This window comes from Balaenoptera acutorostrata, chromosome 1, assembly GCF_949987535.1.
Source record: "Balaenoptera acutorostrata chromosome 1, mBalAcu1.1, whole genome shotgun sequence".
Lineage (NCBI taxonomy): Eukaryota > Metazoa > Chordata > Mammalia > Artiodactyla > Balaenopteridae > Balaenoptera > Balaenoptera acutorostrata.
In genome coordinates, this window is record NC_080064.1 from 14,595,355 (window position 1) to 14,612,958 (window position 17,604).

A 17,604-nucleotide genomic window follows, 5' to 3' on the forward strand; every position below is an offset into this window, starting at 1 on the left:
GGAAGGAAAATGGCTTCCTAAGGACACAGGTGAGCCCCGGCCACCTCCCCCACCCACCAGCTCAGCAGGAAGTGGGGCGTGGGCTCCAGGAGGGCCGGGGCTGCGAATGTTCTGCTCATCACTGTATCCCCATGGCTTTGCACAGAGCAAGCCTTCAACAGTAGCTATTGAGTCAATGGGGGCAGGGTTGTTGTGAGCGGTCACGTGAGATTAGATGTGTAAGGCATTAGCACACAGTAGGAGGCTAATAGTCATCAGATGCACAGACAGGTGGATGGACGGATGGACCGATGGCCTGGGCAGGTGAAACCACCAGGCTATAAGTTGCAGCCCCACAAATCCCGCCACCCACCCCAAGGATGCCACCACTGCATTGCCAGGGAGGACAAGGCTGGGTACCTGTCTGCGGAGCCTTTGATGAGCCGGCGGCAGGTCTCCATCTGCACGTCCAGGCCCCGCTTCATGCTGCACATCTCCATGTACTCATGCAAGTGTCGGTTCATGTCGCTCTTGGCCGTGGCCAGCTCCAGCTGAGAGGAACCAACGTGGCATAAAGGGGAGGCCAAGGCATCCTCCCTCATGGCAGACCACTCAGCAACCTCCCGTCCTCAGTGGTGGTGGCAGCATTGGGGCCACCCCAGGACGCCACGCCCTCAGGGCCCTCCCTCTGCTCTCTGCTCTCTACATACTGGTGCAGGGCCCCAGAACCACTTCTGCTGGAAGGTGAATGGTTGCTTAGCAACCACTGGGGCAGCCCTAGCAACTCCACCCTGTCCGGCATCCCTGCAGTCCTTTATGTGGATTGGATTAGAAAAGTCCTGAAGTCTCTCATGTTTCTGACCCTTCTCCTCTACCAAGTGATACATCCCCCAGGAAAGGAGCTGGCCTTCTCTTTCTCCAGTGTGACAACAGCAGTGACTCTCACTGATAGATGTGGCCCAGCACACAGGCTCCAGAGCTGGAAGAACTGGGCTTACAGGCTGCTTCCTGGCTGGGTGGCCTTGGGTAAGTCACTTGGTCTCTTTTAACCTCATCTCCTCCTCTGTAAAATGGGGCACACAGTACCTACTGCATAGCGTGGAGGCACCCAGGTCCCTCTAGGTACATACATAGGGTATGCGGATACCATGGAGGGTGTATTTTTAAAGGGCTGAGTGCCCAGTGTCACTTGATGTCACTCAAATGTCAGTTCTCATTATTTTGAGATCATCATCTCAGTCAATAACTTTAAAAAAAAACCTCTCTGGGGCAAACATGGATCACCACCCCCATTTCACAGATTAGGAAACTGAGGCCCTAAGAGGGGTGTGACTTGCCCAGCACTAGGCAGGGAATCAGCAGATCTCCTGACTTCCGATCCTGTGTCTGCCTCGCTCTCCCAGCCCCTGTCCACACGGGCACCTAATCACCGTGAGTCTCGGGGGTCACAACCGGGTGATGTGAACAAGCTAACGCCTCACCTCGATCTGGCCTATGGTCTCCTGGTACTCCTTGTCTCTCGTCTTGAAGAAGGATTCAGTCTCATGGATCAAGTTGCCCAGGTTTTCCTCTTGCTGGGGAAACAGAACAGAGGGGACAACTTAGCTGGGCGGTGAGGGCTGCAGGGAAAGAGTGGGGGATGCGGGATCGTGGAAAGTAGGTGCTCCCAGTGCCTACCTCCCAGCCTCTAAGAAGCCATGCCCGGCTCACCTCGCCCTGCAGGTCAATGCTCGGATTGCAGTTGGTGAAGTCCTCCCAAAGCAGAAGTGTGTCTTCGTTCTCCTCCCACGTCAGGCTGTCACAGTCATCATCGAAATCAAAGGTCTCCCGCCTGTTGGGGGGGACACAGGAGGGCATGAGTGAACAAAGCCAGGCTCCAGGGGCCTGGACAGGGGAGAGCAAGGGACACTGCCCTGATGATTGGGCTCCTGCCAGGTGGCCATCCAAAAAGGCAGGGGCGGTGGCCAAAGGGGACACATGCCTTCTCCTTGGAGTTTAACTCTTTTCAAATGCAGAGTTTATTTACATATTATTTATACAATTTAAAATGTATATTCCTAAAGATGCCAGGCTTTCATTAATGGAGACTAAAGATATTTTCCTCCTGAGTCCAATCTTGTGACTGTTTTCCTTTCATTTAATAACTCATTCCTGGAGCCCCTGCTATGCCTGAGGTGATTCATATAACCTTTTCTGCAACTTGGAAAGGTGGGTATTATTATTATTCCCATTTTACAGATGAGGAAACTGCAGCTCAGAAAGAATAATTCACTTGTCCAAAGCCACACTAAGCTAGGCTGTACCAGAAACTAGGGCTGATAAAAAAGAACAAAATAATGCCATTTGTAGCAACATGGATGGACCTAGAGATTGTCATACTGAGTGAAGTAAGTCAGAGAAAGACAAATATCCTATGATATCGCTTATATGTGGAATCTAAAAAAAAGGGTACAAATGGACTTATCTACAAAACAGAAATAGAGTCACAGATGTAGAAAACAAACTATGGTTACCAGGGGGTAAGGGAGGGAGAGATAAATTGGAAGATTGGGATTAACATATACACACTACTATATATAAAACAGATAATTAATAAGAACCTACTGTATAGCACAGGGAACTCTACTCAATACTTCGTAATGGCCTATATGGGAAAAGAATCTAAAAGAGTGGATATATGTATATGTATAACAGATTCACTTCGCTGTGTACCTGAAACTAACACAACATTGTAAATCAACTATACTTCAATAAAAATTAAAAAAAAAAAAAAAGAAACTAGGGCTGAAAGCCAGATCTTTCTGTTTCCTATGGCTTTTTCCTGCCCATCAAAACATCACCAAGCACCTATTATGTGCTGGGCACGGGACAGGCCACCATGCATGTATTAAAATGCAATTCATTCCATCCTCACAACAATCCTGTGAGGTGAGCATGATTGTTAGTCCCATTTTACAGGTAAGGAAATTGAGGCTCAGAGGGATTAGGTGGACTTCTAGAATAATACATGCTGGAAATCAGATTTGAATGCAAAGCCTGAGTGATTTCTGGGCTTCCCTATTCACTAGAACTGGAAGTTGGGTGATGGACCATACAGGTGTGCCTGGGACTGAAGGGGTTCTGGAGGTGTACTGGTTACCCCAACTGGAGGGGACCGTAAAAATCATTCAGCCCAATATGCCCATTATTCAGATGGGAAGGCTGAGGCCTGCAGCAGTTAAACTGCTTGACCCAGTGAATCAGCTGCAGAGGAAGATGTGGGTCCCAAGTCCTGATTCCCATCCCAGGGCTCTCCCCACTGCCCACGCTCACTCCTTCAACTACTTTCTGGATCCTACAGGGCACTGCTCCCAACCTGCTGACAGTGGACCAGGCTGGAGCCACCGGGCAGAGCCCAAGAGCACCCCCGGGAGCCAGGTTCCCCACCAAGAAGCGGTTCCTGCGGGAGCCTGCAGGTGGCTCCCAGCATCCAGGGACCAGAGCTGGGGGAGGGCTGCAGGGTGAGGCGCTGCCCATCCCCCCCCCCAAGCAAGACAGTTCCGGGGCAAGCCCCTGGGTCAAGCGTCATCGACCCATCACCACTTCACATACTAGACTGCTGACCTCACTTCCTTCCCAGCGGCTGGGACAAGAAGGAAACCCCAGCTGAGTAACGGGGAACTAGAAAGGATAGGAAGCTGCCTGCAAAAGAGAAAGGGCTCGGAAGAGGCGCGCCCCTCCCCCCAGATCTGGAGGGCAGGGCTGAGCAGGAGGGTTGGCCATTGTGCAGAGAAAGTAGCAAATTTCTCCCCTTCTCGGCCTGAAGCCCAAGCAACTGATTTTGATCAAAACAAAACAGCCCTGACACGGGTGCATTATTCGAGGAGTTCCGAGGAGCTGGCCCGGGGCGGTGGGGGCTCTGGCTTGGGTCTCAGCCCGTAGCCCGCGGAGATGTCAGCGGGAGGGGGCCAGGGCCCTGCCCTGGTGCCGTCTGCGTGGCCTTGGCTAGAACTACAAGGGTGGAGGGGTGATCAGAGGTGGGCCGTTTTTTTTTTGAACTAGGCAACTTTACAACCAGATCAACCTAATTGGATACTGAACCCAGTTCAGACCTGTCAACGCTCAGGTGCCCATTTTAGCAGCATTGGAAAGAAAGCCCTTTCATACTCCTGGGAGCACAGCTTTTTAGCTCACCCCACTTCCTGGGCAGCCTATGGATTCCTGGTGACTTAATGAAAACCAGGGACAACAATTTCTTCAAAGAAGCCCTTTAATTCAACCAAATGAACCCAGCCTGGGTCTCTGGGGCATACAACCCTGCCCTACACTCAGAAATGCCCACAGCAACGTTCAGAAAACCTAGACCCGACCAAGGGTTCTCTTCCAAAGCCCCTCTCATCAACGAAAGATGAGACTATGAGAACTGGGTGTGGGGGGAGATGGTGAAAGATGAATCGAGAGTCTAGGAATCTCCTTGTCACCCTCAAAACAGCAAAGTCCCAAACACAGCCCCATCTCAATGCTGTTTCAAGGGAACAGCAAGTAGAGGTAAGTGCTGGGCAAACCCATACCACCCAGGTCCGATTCCCGTCTTCCTGACAAGTCACCAGGGTGGGGATGGTGTGGCAAGGAAACAGGAGAGGGAAATCTCTTCTGAGCACGAAGACAGTGCTGGACCGGTAGTCAGGGGCCCGGCTCTGTCCCAACTTGCCCAGCCCTCTCTGAGCCTCACCTGTGCAATGAAGGGGCTGGGCAGAGTGATCTTGGGACTCTACCACGCTAGGCCAGCCCCGAGCACTGTAGGAAGCATTAGGAGAGGCCTGTGCCCCTGGCTTTTGAAATGAGTATGATGGCAGGAGCACCTGCTAATAGGAGGTGCCCTCCTGGAGGGGCCTGGAAGGTCGGTGATGGCTCACCAGAGGCAAGCACTCGAATCCAGCCAGCCCTGCTGCTGGAAACTCAGGACTCCAGAGAACGGACATCAGGCCACAAAGTGTGCTGGGCCCTGAGACTCAGACGCAAGGGGTGGGGAAGGTAGGGGTGGAGAGGGAGGACTCCAGTCCTGGGCAAAAGCTGAGTCCTCAGGGCTCAGGGGAGAGAGCAGGCAAGAGCAGGCCAGTGGGGCAGGGGGAAAGATGGACTCCAGAGACCCAGTCCCAGCCTGCTCTCTGACTCAAGGCCCTTAGATGAGTCAGCCAATGCCCACAGCTGCACCCCTACCCTCCCCAAGCCCACACCGGGATACTCTACGGATTAGAGCCAAAGATGGATCAGGATTGCAAGTATAGCACTGGGTACACCAAGGCTACAACGCATCCCTGCCCCAGATGACTGTCCCCAGCCAGGTTCTAGTAAATCGGCCGTCCGCAGGGGTGGGAGAGGGCTGCCCAGACTGGTAGCACCTGACAATTTCCCATCGTGGCAAATATTAAGCTACTGACATGCCATCGCTAAACCTGGAGTGGGCAGACATGCGCACAATCAGCTTTCACAAGCCGGTGCGAGCCAGCTCCAGCCCACCACGGACCATACCCAGCCCAGCTCTGCCACTAACCCGGGCAGCAGCCCAGCCCAAGGGAAAAAACAATTGTAACTTTGCATGGTGATGGGTGTTAACTAGACTTATTGTGGTGAGCAGTTTACAACATATACAAATACCAAAACATGATGTTGCATATCTGAAACTAACAGAATGTTACACGTCAGTTATATTATCTCAATAAAAAAAAAAAAAAAAGAATTGCCCACAAATATGACCACCATTACCAATCTGACCCTTTCTGAAAATGTGAAACTCCGAATCCAAATTCTTTCAGAGCACCGTGCTGGCCAAACAAAACACCTGCAGGCTACTTCCGGCCCAGGTCACCGGTTTGCCACCCCGGCCCTGCCCAACCTGGGGAAACGGAGAGGAGCCCCCAAGGCAGCAGGGATACTCACAGCTGGTTAAACATGCGTTTCATCTCGTCTGTGATGTTCATGGAGCCGACCTCGTCATCCGAGAACCGGTTCACCTCCCCGTCCTGCTCAGAGATGTCATCGTCCGAAGCCACCTTACGCTCTTTCTTTTTGGGGACCACCTGACCCGGAGAGGAAAAGATCAAGGTCACTGGGAGGCTCTGCTGGGATGGAGGGCGGGGTGGACTGGGAAGGGAGCCGGCGTCCCACAGGATGGATGGAGCATGGCTGGGGCAGCCACTGTTTGGAAAGATGCCGGGTCCTCTAAGAAGCAGGCGGCGTTAGCAGGAAGCGTGAGGTGGGGAGACATGCAGGATGGAGGAACAGATGGCCTGGACCCTTCCCTGCCCTGGGACGCCTGGTGGTTGGGCTGGCTCAGCTCACCCCTTCACCAGAGAGGCAGCCCCACCATGTGGGGAGAAGAGCGGGCCAGACTGGGGCACTGAGTCGCCTGGTATGTCTCAGAGGCAGCCAGAGAGACGGAGAACCCCTTACAGAGGCGCAGACGGCTCCACGCTTCCCAGAGCCCTCTGCTCCCATGCAGAGTTGACAGGCAGGCAGCCCCAGGTTCAACAAGCTTCCTCCACTCCAAGCAGACAAGACACGACAAACCAGACGAGGGCTGAGATGGTCCCTTGCTTCCCCGCAAAGGGGCAGCAAGAAGGCACGAGGTGGACAATGGGCCCCAGAGAAGCCCAGACCTCACCCCACTCCATCCAAAGTCACATACTTAAAGCGACAACACGCCATACTGCCCTGGGCTCAAGCAAAAGCCAAACCACAACCCAAAACTCAAGAAGCAGCCTTCAGAGAATGACGCACGCCCTTTGGGCAGCTGGACCAGCCCCCAAGCCCTCCCTGGAGGACATTTGCCAGTGCTAACCCATCGCCTTCGCTTGGGACACACACGCTTGCTGGTTGGACGGGGGGAGGGGGGGATGGAGTGAGTCTCGATGTGGGACTGGAAAAGAGTCAACAGCCCCTCTTCTGAATTCTGAGGCTCGTGGACCAGGGCTCAGGCCAGCTCACCCAGCGCTCCCAAAGCTTGGCCAGGGCTCCCCGACCATGGCATTTGTACCCAGCTCCGGCTCCCAGAGGAAGAGGCAGGAAGCAGGGCAGTGGACCCAGGGTGGATGGATGGACTGAGCCCTGGAGGGTCCAGAGACCTGAGTCCTACTCCCAGCTCTGCCATGTCCGTCCTGGAGCCTGTCACGCCCACCGCCCCGCCCGGGTGAGCGGTGTCCTCAGCCACTGGATGAAGCGGTCAGCCTTGATGATGGAGTCAGACGTGCCTATGAGTCTGTGCGTCCCTGATTCTACATTCTCCTGGGGAGGCCAGAGGGTTGGGCAAACGCTACCTCAGGGCGGGGAGGGGCGTGGGCAGGGTGCGAGGAAAACGGGGGTTGGGTGGCCAGGCAGGGGTGGAGGGCGGTGGGCGGCTGGGAGTGGCAGCTGGTGAGCAGGGCAGCCCTAGTCACCTGGAAGATCTTGGACACGTCTTCCGAGTTCCGCTGCTGTGCGACATCGCACAGCTTGGCCGTGATATCGATTCGGCGGCAGATGTCCATGTCCACCTTCATGGCCTTTTCTTGGATCTTTGTGTCCAGGTCTGTCATGGGCTGCAGGGAGGACAGCAGGGGGTTACGTGAGCGAGGGATGGAGCAAGCATGGGGGTGGGGAGGCACTCCCAGGCTCCGACTGGACAGAGGGGTGGGGAGACCCCCAGGTGTCGGGCGGGAGGCCCCGCAGTCCGAGGGGGTCCTTGAGCCTTTTCTGGACTTGAAGGGTCGGGCCAGCTGCTCGGGTTCAGGGCAGGGGGCGGAGGGACTGTGGGAGCCTAGGGCTTCGGCGCCGAGTGGACAGTGTGTTTGCCGGTCACCCTAAGGGCTGGAAGGCATCCTCTCAGCAGATACAGCGTCAGTGTTTATTTTGTCAGAGCAGAGAAAAAAGAAAGACAAGTCCCACTGCTGAAAGACCCCCCTGCTTTCCCACCGGGCCTGCTCCACCTGTCCCCCACACAGAGATTCCTCCCACGGCTGATGGTTGGGGCTGCCTAGGATGGGGGGTCCCCTGGACCCCGGTGAGGGGAAGCCACATGGCCTCTTCCAGCCACCCCAGCTCCACGCCTCTCAGGACCAGAACTGCTCCAGGCTGAGTCACCTGTACTGGGCTCCTTCTCCTTTGTGGAGACTCTCTCTACATACTACCCGCTGCTTGAAGGTGGCAGGAAACCAGGTCCCCAGTAGGAAGGAGGCCCTTGCTGCCATCAGCTGCCCCTGCCCATGGTTACTCAGAGGGGCTCTGATCGTCCCAAGGATGCCCACACTGGCCTGTCCCGACTTTACAAAGCAAACCCTGCTGAAGGCCGCTGGCCCGGGGAGCCTCTCAGGCCGGCGCAGATCAGACCCGGGGTCTCCTTCAACCTGCCATTGGCCGCCACTGCGCCCAGACACAGAGGCCCATTGCCACCACCCGCCCTCACCATGGTGAGCTGGCAGGAGATGGAGCAAACGCACACAGACCATCAGAAGAGCCCCAGGGAGGGCGGGATGGGTTAAAGCAGCGGATTAATGCATCTCTACTCAGACCAAGGGAAGCGGAAGTGGGGAGGGGGCAGGGAGGGGGGCCTGGTCTCCGATGCATCTGTCATCCTCACGGGTCAAACGCAGCCAGCCAGGATTCTAACTAGAAGCCGAGCTCCGGGGCCTCGGAGTGAATGAAGCGTTTTGCATGATGGCTGTGGGCGGAAGTCATGAGGCCTGGGGGTGGCGGTCGGTGGCACTTACATCACTCATGAGCCCCTTAAACACCACCAGCTCGGCCTTGAGACGCTCAATCTTCTCGCTCATCTCCTCCTGGATGGCTTCTGCCTCTTGCGCTGCCTATGGGGGATGGAGATGGGGGAGGTTTTAGGGGGGCTGGTCTCCCTGTTGGAGGGGAGGGGATGGACACCTGGGTCCAGAGCCCCGGACACCTGACATCCAACCAAGCCGGGTGCCTTTGTGCCAGGGAAGGAAGGGGTGCCAAGGACCTCGTCCCAGCCTGGGTCCCCACTCAGCCCTCGCTCAGCACAGGGCATCGCTCAGCCTAAAACACTTCTCCAAGGATTATTTATTGTATGGAAAAATCCATGGCAGACATTAAGAGAAAAAGTGGATGTAAAAGGGATCCCAGTAGTAGGTCAATTCACGTGAAACTGCCAAAATATCTGACCGTCTCCGATCTCCAGAATGGCAATGTCACACGTGCCAGCCTAACCGAACATGCCCACCTCGGTCTTGTGTGTGTCTGCACAGAAAAGACCAGAAGGTCACACACCAATTTATCAACAGTGGAGGGGGGAGAACTGGAGGTGAGTTTTATTTTCTTCTCTGTGTTTTTCTGAATTTTCCAGGTATTTGACCATGAGCATGTTATGTGTGTAAAGCAAAAAGTACTTTTCTTATAAAAGAAAGCGGGGTGAGGGGACATTCATCCTTTTCCTTCTGCATATTGACATTATTTTAATCTGTCTCTAACTTCCTTAGAAGATCAGTGTTTATTTTCTTTCTTTCTTCTTTCTTTCTTTTTTTTTTGGTTATTATTTAATTATTTATTTATTTAGAGGATCAATACTTTAAATATCAGAAGGCAATTTTTTAAAAATGCTTTTAAAGCTCTTTTTTAAAAGAGCTTTCCATGCCTTCTCATGGGCTTGCCATTCTTATGCCCATTTGGCTGAGAGGAAAACAGAGGCCGAGAAGGTAAAGTTTGTTGCCTGGCGTACACAGCAGGCGAGTGAGAAGCAGGGCCCAGAACACAGAGCCACAGAGCCAGAAGAGCAAAAGAATGTCCTCATGCCCGCTGCTGAGCACCTGCCAGGGCTGGGAGCCCACCTGATGACGTGGCCACCCGCCCTGTGCAGGGCACTCAGCCCCGAGTCCGTTCCTGCACGCCGGGGGCAGCACCAGGATTCCTGTGCCCAAGCTTTTCTGCAACTCTTGTGCTGGTGCCTTCCCAGCCCCGAAGGAGGGGAGGCGGGAAAGGCCTCCGGCTCCATCGAGGAGAGACTGAGGCAGCAGGAGGTAGCAGAGCACAGAGGCTGTGCTGGGAACTGCCCCCGGCTTTGCCCCTTGGCCACGTGGTTCTCCCGCCGAGCCTCTGCTGGTCGGGCCCTCTCACCTCCTGCAGCGTGTCCACCATGGTCTGTAGGTTCATGCGCTTGGCGAGCTCCTCCTCCCATCTGCAAGAGTCAAGAGAGACAGGTGGTCAGAGGGTGGCCTCTCCAGGCCAGTCCAGCCTCAGACACAATGCCAGCACCCACCCTGGGCCCGTCCCCGGGCTGGGCAAGGAAGGTGCAGCAGCGACTCCATCCTTGCCTGCCCCTCGGGAACTCCCAGTCTAGGGAGCTAGATGTGTGGGACAGCCAGGTGACCCACGATACCAGGTGGTGGTGACGGGTGCCAGGCTCCAGGCATGAGCACAGCACCACCGGGAGATGACGGCAGGAGGGACCGCCAGCCCCCCACACAAACTGTGAAGCACTGTACAAATGCTACTGCTCTTTCCGTTCCTGTAAGATGAAGCTGCTCTCAGGAACAAGGTTGCAGCCAGCACCACTTTCAGGCTCTCCTTTGCAACCACAAGAAACAAATTTCATTGTGCCAACCATCGCAATCTCGGAGTCAATTTGTCCTACCACCTACCCTAACCAACAAAGACATCTCCCACCTAGCTGTTATCACCCCTATCTTACAGATGAGGAAACTGAGGCTCAGAGAGGTTAAACACCTTCCCCAAAGACACACAGCTAGTTAGGGGATGGGGCTGGACTTCAAACCCAGGTCTGTTTTATTACATTAAAACAAAAAATAAATATAACTCTCACTTATTTAATGCTTATTAAATGCCAGGCTCTATTCCAGGGGCGTTACATATGTCATCTCGTTTGTGTATACGTGGGCTGAAGCTGAACAGGAAAGGACAAAGGGGAGAAGGCACATGGGGGCTCTGAGTGTACCCCCAGCATTAACCGGAGGCAGGATGGGATGATAATAATTAGAGTTACCACAACAATACCAGCCCACCTTAACTGAGTGCTTACTTTGTACCAGGCACCATTCTACGTGATGTAATTCAATCCTCAAAACAACCCTCTAGCCTAGGTGCCACCATGATCCCCACGTTACAGGTGAAGCAAGCAAGGCAGAGTCAGGTACCCAAGGTCAGGGTGAGGACAAGTGGGGCCAGGACTCAAACCCAGGCTGGAGGCTCCAGATTGAGTGCTTGTAACCTTGCCAGGCTTCCTGTAGACCCAGGACCCATCAGAGCCCTAACCCACTTCCCACCCAGATGCCCCTCCTTCCCCAGAGGGACAGGTCCTTCTCCACCCCCCATCCTGGGACAGACAGACCAGGAGTTTCTCTCTTTCTTCACCCTACGGCTGCCTCCCTACATGGCCTCAGAGCAGGCAGGTCTGGAAGCCTTTTAGGATGCTGTCGGGGCCAGCTAAAAATAGGCCAGAGGGGAGGGATGGCTGAAGAGTGGGTTACGTCACCAGCTTTTGGAAGCAAGAGAAAACGGATACTGTTTGCACACACAGAGGAAAATTCCTCTTCTTTCCCACAGGAGACACGACGGCCCTGGCCAGGGCTCCCAGAGGACACACTCGCCACTCACCCCCCATCCCCCGTTCCCTTCGGTCTTTACCAGTCCCCAGTGGTGGCGGCCAGGCCTAGATCTTCTGTGGGCTGCAGAGTTCAGAACCCAGTGGGCAGTGGGGCTGGGACAGGGGTCCTGGCAGGGATGAGGAACACAGAGGAAGCTAAGGAGGGGCAGCAAGAGAATCTAAGGATCTAACCCAGGTGGGATCATCTCACTGAACACCCTCGTTGTACAAATAGGAAAACTGAGTCCAGCCCCAGGCCCAGTGTGGGGAACAGGAATCCCAGGTGGGGAGAAGTTCAAGGCTGCCCTCACCTCGCCCAGCAGCATGGGGCATCTGGGGCTCTCCTCAAGGGAGGCCAAGGCCCAGAACACAGGCCCCGAGCTGAATCATCTTTACTGGCCACGCTGCCCTGAGTGGGGCAGGGGGCTCAATTCCAAAGCCGCTGAGCAGAGAAGGGACAAGGGAGAGCCCGGTGTGGCGCTGGCTGCAGCCTGGCTCCTGAGGCCAGCCTCACTACTGCATCTTGCAGCAACACCAGGGGCAGCAGAGGAGGGGGCAGTGAGGGTTGAAGATGCGGGCACCCAGGGACATCTCTCCCCCACACACACCCATTTCCAAGACGGGCTTTTGGGGATAAGGCCCAGCCCCTCCTCACTTTTCCTTTAAGCAAACTTCTTGTGAGGTAGGTGGGGCAGGGGTCAACAGACCCATTGAACAGACGGGAAAAATGAAGCCCAGCAAAGGAAAGCAACTTGTCTCAAGTCAACTCAGAGCGAGAACTTAAGCCACGTCTTTGGATCTCCAGACACATTAGCTGTAGTAGCAGCAGCCACTGATTGGCGAGCACAGTCTGAGTCCCACGCACTGGGCTCAGTGCCTTGTACACATCTCATCGGCTTTCATGCGAATTATTAACACTCTCGGGTAAAGAAATTTTCCCCAAACCCATTTTGTAGAGGAGAGAGCTGAGGTTCAGAGAGGTGAGGTAACTTGTCCAGGGTCACACAGCTAGTAAGCAAGGATGGGACTCAAGCCAAGCTCATGCTCTAAAGCATCCAGTTTCCAACTGTGATTTGCATGGGAATCACCCGGGGAGCTTGTTCACGTGCAGACCCGGATTCAGCAGGTCTGGGGTGGGGCTCATTTCTAATGAGCTCCCCTGCAGAAGGCACTTTGGCGGCCCCTCGCCTCTCTAAGCTGCACCCCAGATGAGCTTGCACAAATGACTTCATGGGCCTTTTATTACCAGAGCTGGATGGGTGGGCAGCCAGTGCACCTGCCCCCAGAAGACCCAAGAAGGACCCCTGTGTGTTGACAGCAGCTGGCTTGACAGACCAAACCCGCTGCCTACGCTGACCTCCCCTCCCAGCCGCAGCGGGAAAGCTTGGCTTTGCCAGCTTCAATGTTGACAGTGCAGAAAAGCTTTGCCCTTCAGCTGCTCTGGCTGACTGGGGTGAAAGGATGGATGAGTGATGTTTCTTAAGGCGCCCCAGATGCCCTGCATTTATTGCAACTCAGCCCAGAGAGAGGGAGCATGCAGCTTAACCAAAAACTGGTCAACCAAGTTGTGGGCTCTGACATTCCAAAACCTGCTTCCCAGGCATGGCCCCCTCTCCTGATCTGGATCTGCCCACAGGAGTAAGGTTTCAGCAGGATGGAAGTTTCAGGCAGCAGGACCAACATAAGCAAAGACAGGCCAGCAGGAAGGCCAGGGAGTAGCCAGCTGCCACCAAGAGGGGACACACCTACAATGGGTCAGGGGCTGGTGGATGTCATGTCCTTTAAGGCTTTGCCCTCCTGACTTTCATGTGTGGCCCATTGCTGAGCACAGGAGCTCACACAGCAGGCTGTGAAGCTGCAGAGAAACCTCCTCCCCATTTTACAGGTGGGAAAATGAAGGCCCAGTGCACACAGACAGCTCTAGCCAAGGCCAAGACAGCCTGAATCACTTAGATCCACCCCTGCCCGCCCTGACCCACCAGCTCATAAAACTTCCAAATCCTGTTCTCTTTTTTTTTAATTTATTTTTATTATTTTTTAATTTTTGGCTGCATTAGGTCTTTGCTGCTGCGCATGGGCTTTCTCTAGTTGTGGCGAGCGGGGGCTACTCCTCATTGTGGTGTGCGGGCTTCCCTGGTGGTGGGCGCCACCAGGGAAGTCCCCAGATTCTTTTCTTTCAAAGGGAGTGGAGAGAGGGACATTTATTGGTCACCTTCTGGGTGGTGTACACCATGTTGGGCCTTCATATACATATAAAAGATAAGGGACTTCCCTGGTAGCGCAGTGGTTAAGGATCTGCCTGCCAATGCAGGGGACATGGGTTCGTTCCCCGGTCCGGGAAGATCCCACATGTCGCAGAGCAACTAAGCCCGTGCACCACAACTACTGAGCCCATGTGCCACAACTACTGAAGCCCGCGCACCTAGAGCCAGTGCTCTGCAACAAATGGAAGCCACTGCAATGAGAAGCCCGCACACCGCAACGAAGAGTAGCCCCCGCTCGCCGCAACTAGAGAAAGCCCATGCGCAGCAACGAAGACCCAACGCAGCCAAAAATAAATTAATTAATTAATAATAAAAAAAGATAAAATATCACTTAACCCTCCCCTAAGGATGGTCCCCATTTTGCAGATGAGAAAACAGAGAATCAGAGGTAACTCGATTCCCCTTTCCCTCCCTCCTCTTCAGCCTCCTGAAATCTATCCATTCTCCCAGGCTTGTCTCAAATGTCATCTCTTCTCTGAGCCTCCGCAGCCACTTCCATTGTTTTCCCTCCTTGAGCTCAGGCTTGAGGCAGCAGACCTCAGGATGCCATCTTTCCCAGGCGGCTTGGCTGTGGCATCTCATCAAGCATGGCTCTCACCCAAAGAGCCGGCCCACGATGCCAGGGACAGCGATGGACCACCCTCCATCTTCTCTACCTCCAAAGAGTGCTCAGGCCCCAGATCTAGCTCGTGCCCCAACCACATCACAGGGACCTTCTCTCGCCCCCAGCATCTCCCCCCAGCATCCTCTCACTCTCCCCCCATCTGCAGACACCCTTCAACAGCAGCCTTGTACGCGTGCCAGCTCCTCAAAATGCTCTCGGTCTATGGATGCTCACGCCAGCCTCTGAAGCAGGTGGGATGGATGATGGTGGTGGTGATACTGATGCCATGACGATGATGATGTGATAGGGCAGCTAACACAGACTGAGTGCTTACGACGTGCCAGGCACCGTCCTCGGGGGCTTCACAGGCAGAGCCTCATTTTAGTTTCACAGTAACCTCTAAGTTGGGTTATTATTACCTCCACGTCGTCGATGAAGAAGCTAAAGTCCAAAAGCATGAAGCACCTCCCCCAAAATCACACAGCCAGCAAGGGGGGGTTGTTTCTATTTTAGGGAAACAAGAGACTCAGAGAATCTCCAGAAGCGAAGGCTGAAAAGGGGACCAGAGTTCCCCTAGACCACGCCTCTGAGTGTACAGATAAGGAAACTGAGGTGCAGGTCACCCAGGGAGTGGACAGCAGAGTGCCCTCCCCTCCCCCAGCCCAAGCAGCGCTCATGAGGAGCGAGGTGGAAGGACACGAGTCTGAACCCCGGCTCTGCCTCCCCCACTCAGAGCCTCGATCTCTCCATCTGTAAATGAGACACGGTGTGAGCCCAGCATACCCCAGGCTCGCTCCAGAAAAGCCATTCTGTTCCCGCACTCTCTGACGGTCATGTGACTGGCCCCCAGTCACGGGCTGGTTCTGGCTGGACTGGACCCCAGGGCCCACCTCCCGGCCCCAGCCCAGCCTCCTGCCCCTGGACTCAGTCACTCCAATCCCTCTGCTTACCAGTGTCCAAATCCACTGGGTGTGATCCACGACACGGCAGTGCTGGACAAGGGATAGTCCTGGAGGGCCTCTGTGCCAATGCAAAGGACAAGCAGGGGCTCAGACTGGGGAGCCCACAAATCGGGAATGTGAATGTGGGTGCAGGTAGCACCCATCTCAGGAGGTCTCAGGCACCCCGTGCCCTGGCCTGTTGGAGCACAGAGGAAACATGGGGGAGACATCTGTTCTAGGTGGGAAAAGGGGCACAGGAGGGCTGCCACCATACAAGTCATCGGAGGAGTCGGGTCTAAAGCTGGGGGTCTGCCCGCTCCCCCAGCCGGAGAACCGGTTATAATTACCATTTCTGTGCTCACTGCTGTTCTCCCTACACCTAAACCCACCCACACTTGGTAAGGAGTCAAACAGTTATTGAATGGATTTGTTGAATGAATGAATGATCCAAGCAGCAATCACTCCTCAGCCCCCCTGCTTGCCCCTCCCCAGCCAGGGCCCCTTGGACATCCTCAATCTGCACAGCCCCAGCTGGGGGACTCCGCTGCTCCGTCCACTCGGCTCCTGAGCCTCCCCTGGGAGAGGCCAGGCCAGCGGGAGGATGGGCCAGGGCAGGAAGCGGGCAGGGAGAAGGAGAAAGCTTCCCTCTCCCACTTCCCACAGCTCCAGGCCCGGGATGGGAAAGCAGGGATGTCAGGGCAATGAGCGGGGAGAGGAAATGACTCCCCAGCCCTACACCGCTGCCGAGATCTCGGCGGGGTTCAGCCACCATCTTAGCAGAAGGGGCACATGTGTGAGGAGGTGGCCAGGAGGGGGAGGTAGCTGCCCCGCCTCAGCCAGATGTGGTCTCCCCGCATTCCTGAGGAGCCACCGCTGGACCATGTGACAGACGAGAAGTCTCCGCTAGCCACTGGGGGGAGGGGATTGGCAGCTTCACTGCCAGCCCCCACCCCCAGCTAACACTCAGGGCCAGTGTCTCCCCTCCCCCATCAGCTCAGGATGACACACAGCCCACCGGAAAGGGGCCACAAAGCCTGGCTTACTGAGGGGCGGAAAGCCAAGCTGAAGTCACTGGCAGCCGGACTGACTCACAGATTTTTCACTTCCTGTGCACTCACAGAAAGAAGCTCCGGGGCTCTAGCTCCAGAGGAAAGTGGGTGCAGCCCCAGGAAAACAACTTAGGCTCCTGGGATAGCCCTGGGGCTTCTGAAGAGAAAGTCCTAGAGACTCCTGGGCAGCAAGAGACTGGGTTCGAATACTGCCCCTGCCGCTTCCCAGCTGTGTGACTTTGAGAAAGTCAATTACCCTCTCTGGGCCTCAGTTGCCTCATCTGTGAGATGGGAAGCACACCACCCCTTCCGAGGGTGGGTTGTGAGAACTACATGAAGTGGGGTGGTGTGGGTGAAAACACCCAGTCCCACCTCTGGCACATAGCAGACAACTGATGCTCCGAGGTTCAACTCAAACTGCAGAATCCCACAGCTGGCTCCAGTGGCCAGACCACAGAGAGCTGGGAGGGCCCCACAGGAACGTTCCGCACCTTTCCAGGGAAGGTGAGCCGCCGGCACGCCCAGGCCGACCCACTCAGGTGATGGAAAGCAAACTCAGGTGAGGCTAGGACAGAGCTGTCAGTGGAAAACTTCATTCTGGGCCAAGCATGGGTCTTGCCTCTGGCGGAGGGCAGATGGGCGGAGGGCAATTTTCACCCGGGCACGGGGAGCTCACCCCACAGCAGCACAGCCGGCTGCAGGCTGCCAGGGGGTGTGGTAGAGCCATTCCGCCCACCTGTCCCCGGGGCTCTGCGCTGCCCCTGGCTTCTGTGCGAGCCCACCCACAGATGCAGAGGTGCCTTTCCCCTCCCCGCGTGGACGTGCCTTGCCCCACCCTCGCTGCAGAGCTGGGGCTGAGCTGGGGCCTTGACTGGCAGGTCCTTCTCTAGACTTACATCCGAGCTGGAGGATGAGGCAGACCAGGGGGACCCTTCTTCAAATGCAGTTTTGCAGAAGCCGATGGGTAACAGATCAGAGTGGGCACTCGGCGGGCCCCCACCCCTTAGCTTCTGCTGAGCCCCCCTAGAGAGCTTACAAATCACAACTGGGTCAACTTGCTCATTCCACGCCACCACCCTTGTTGAAAATCACAAACAATTCATGTTTGTGGCAGAATAAAAAAATACAGATGAGCAAAAGGGCAGTGGGAGTGGGGTGGAGCCAGGGATACATGGTGAGAACC

General features: G+C 55.3%; 1 protein-coding gene across 2 annotated transcripts in view; it reads right to left on the bottom strand.

Annotated features, from left to right (window-relative positions):
* Positions 1-17,604, bottom strand: part of IFFO2 (intermediate filament family orphan 2) — a 49,819-nt gene that overhangs the window by 5,281 nt on the left and 26,934 nt on the right. Inside the window, exons 2-8 of one of the 2 annotated variants that reach the window (XM_007175168.2) lie at positions 10,078-10,138; positions 8,703-8,798; positions 7,395-7,535; positions 5,899-6,038; positions 1,690-1,810; positions 1,461-1,553; positions 400-530 (exon numbers count right to left, since the gene is read on the bottom strand). In XM_007175168.2, coding sequence (XP_007175230.2) covers positions 400-530; positions 1,461-1,553; positions 1,690-1,810; positions 5,899-6,038; positions 7,395-7,535; positions 8,703-8,798; positions 10,078-10,138 — 783 coding nt within the window. The remainder of the gene's footprint in view (positions 1-399; positions 531-1,460; positions 1,554-1,689; positions 1,811-5,898; positions 6,039-7,394; positions 7,536-8,702; positions 8,799-10,077; positions 10,139-17,604) is intronic. The other variant, XM_057550948.1, reaches the window with a different exon arrangement.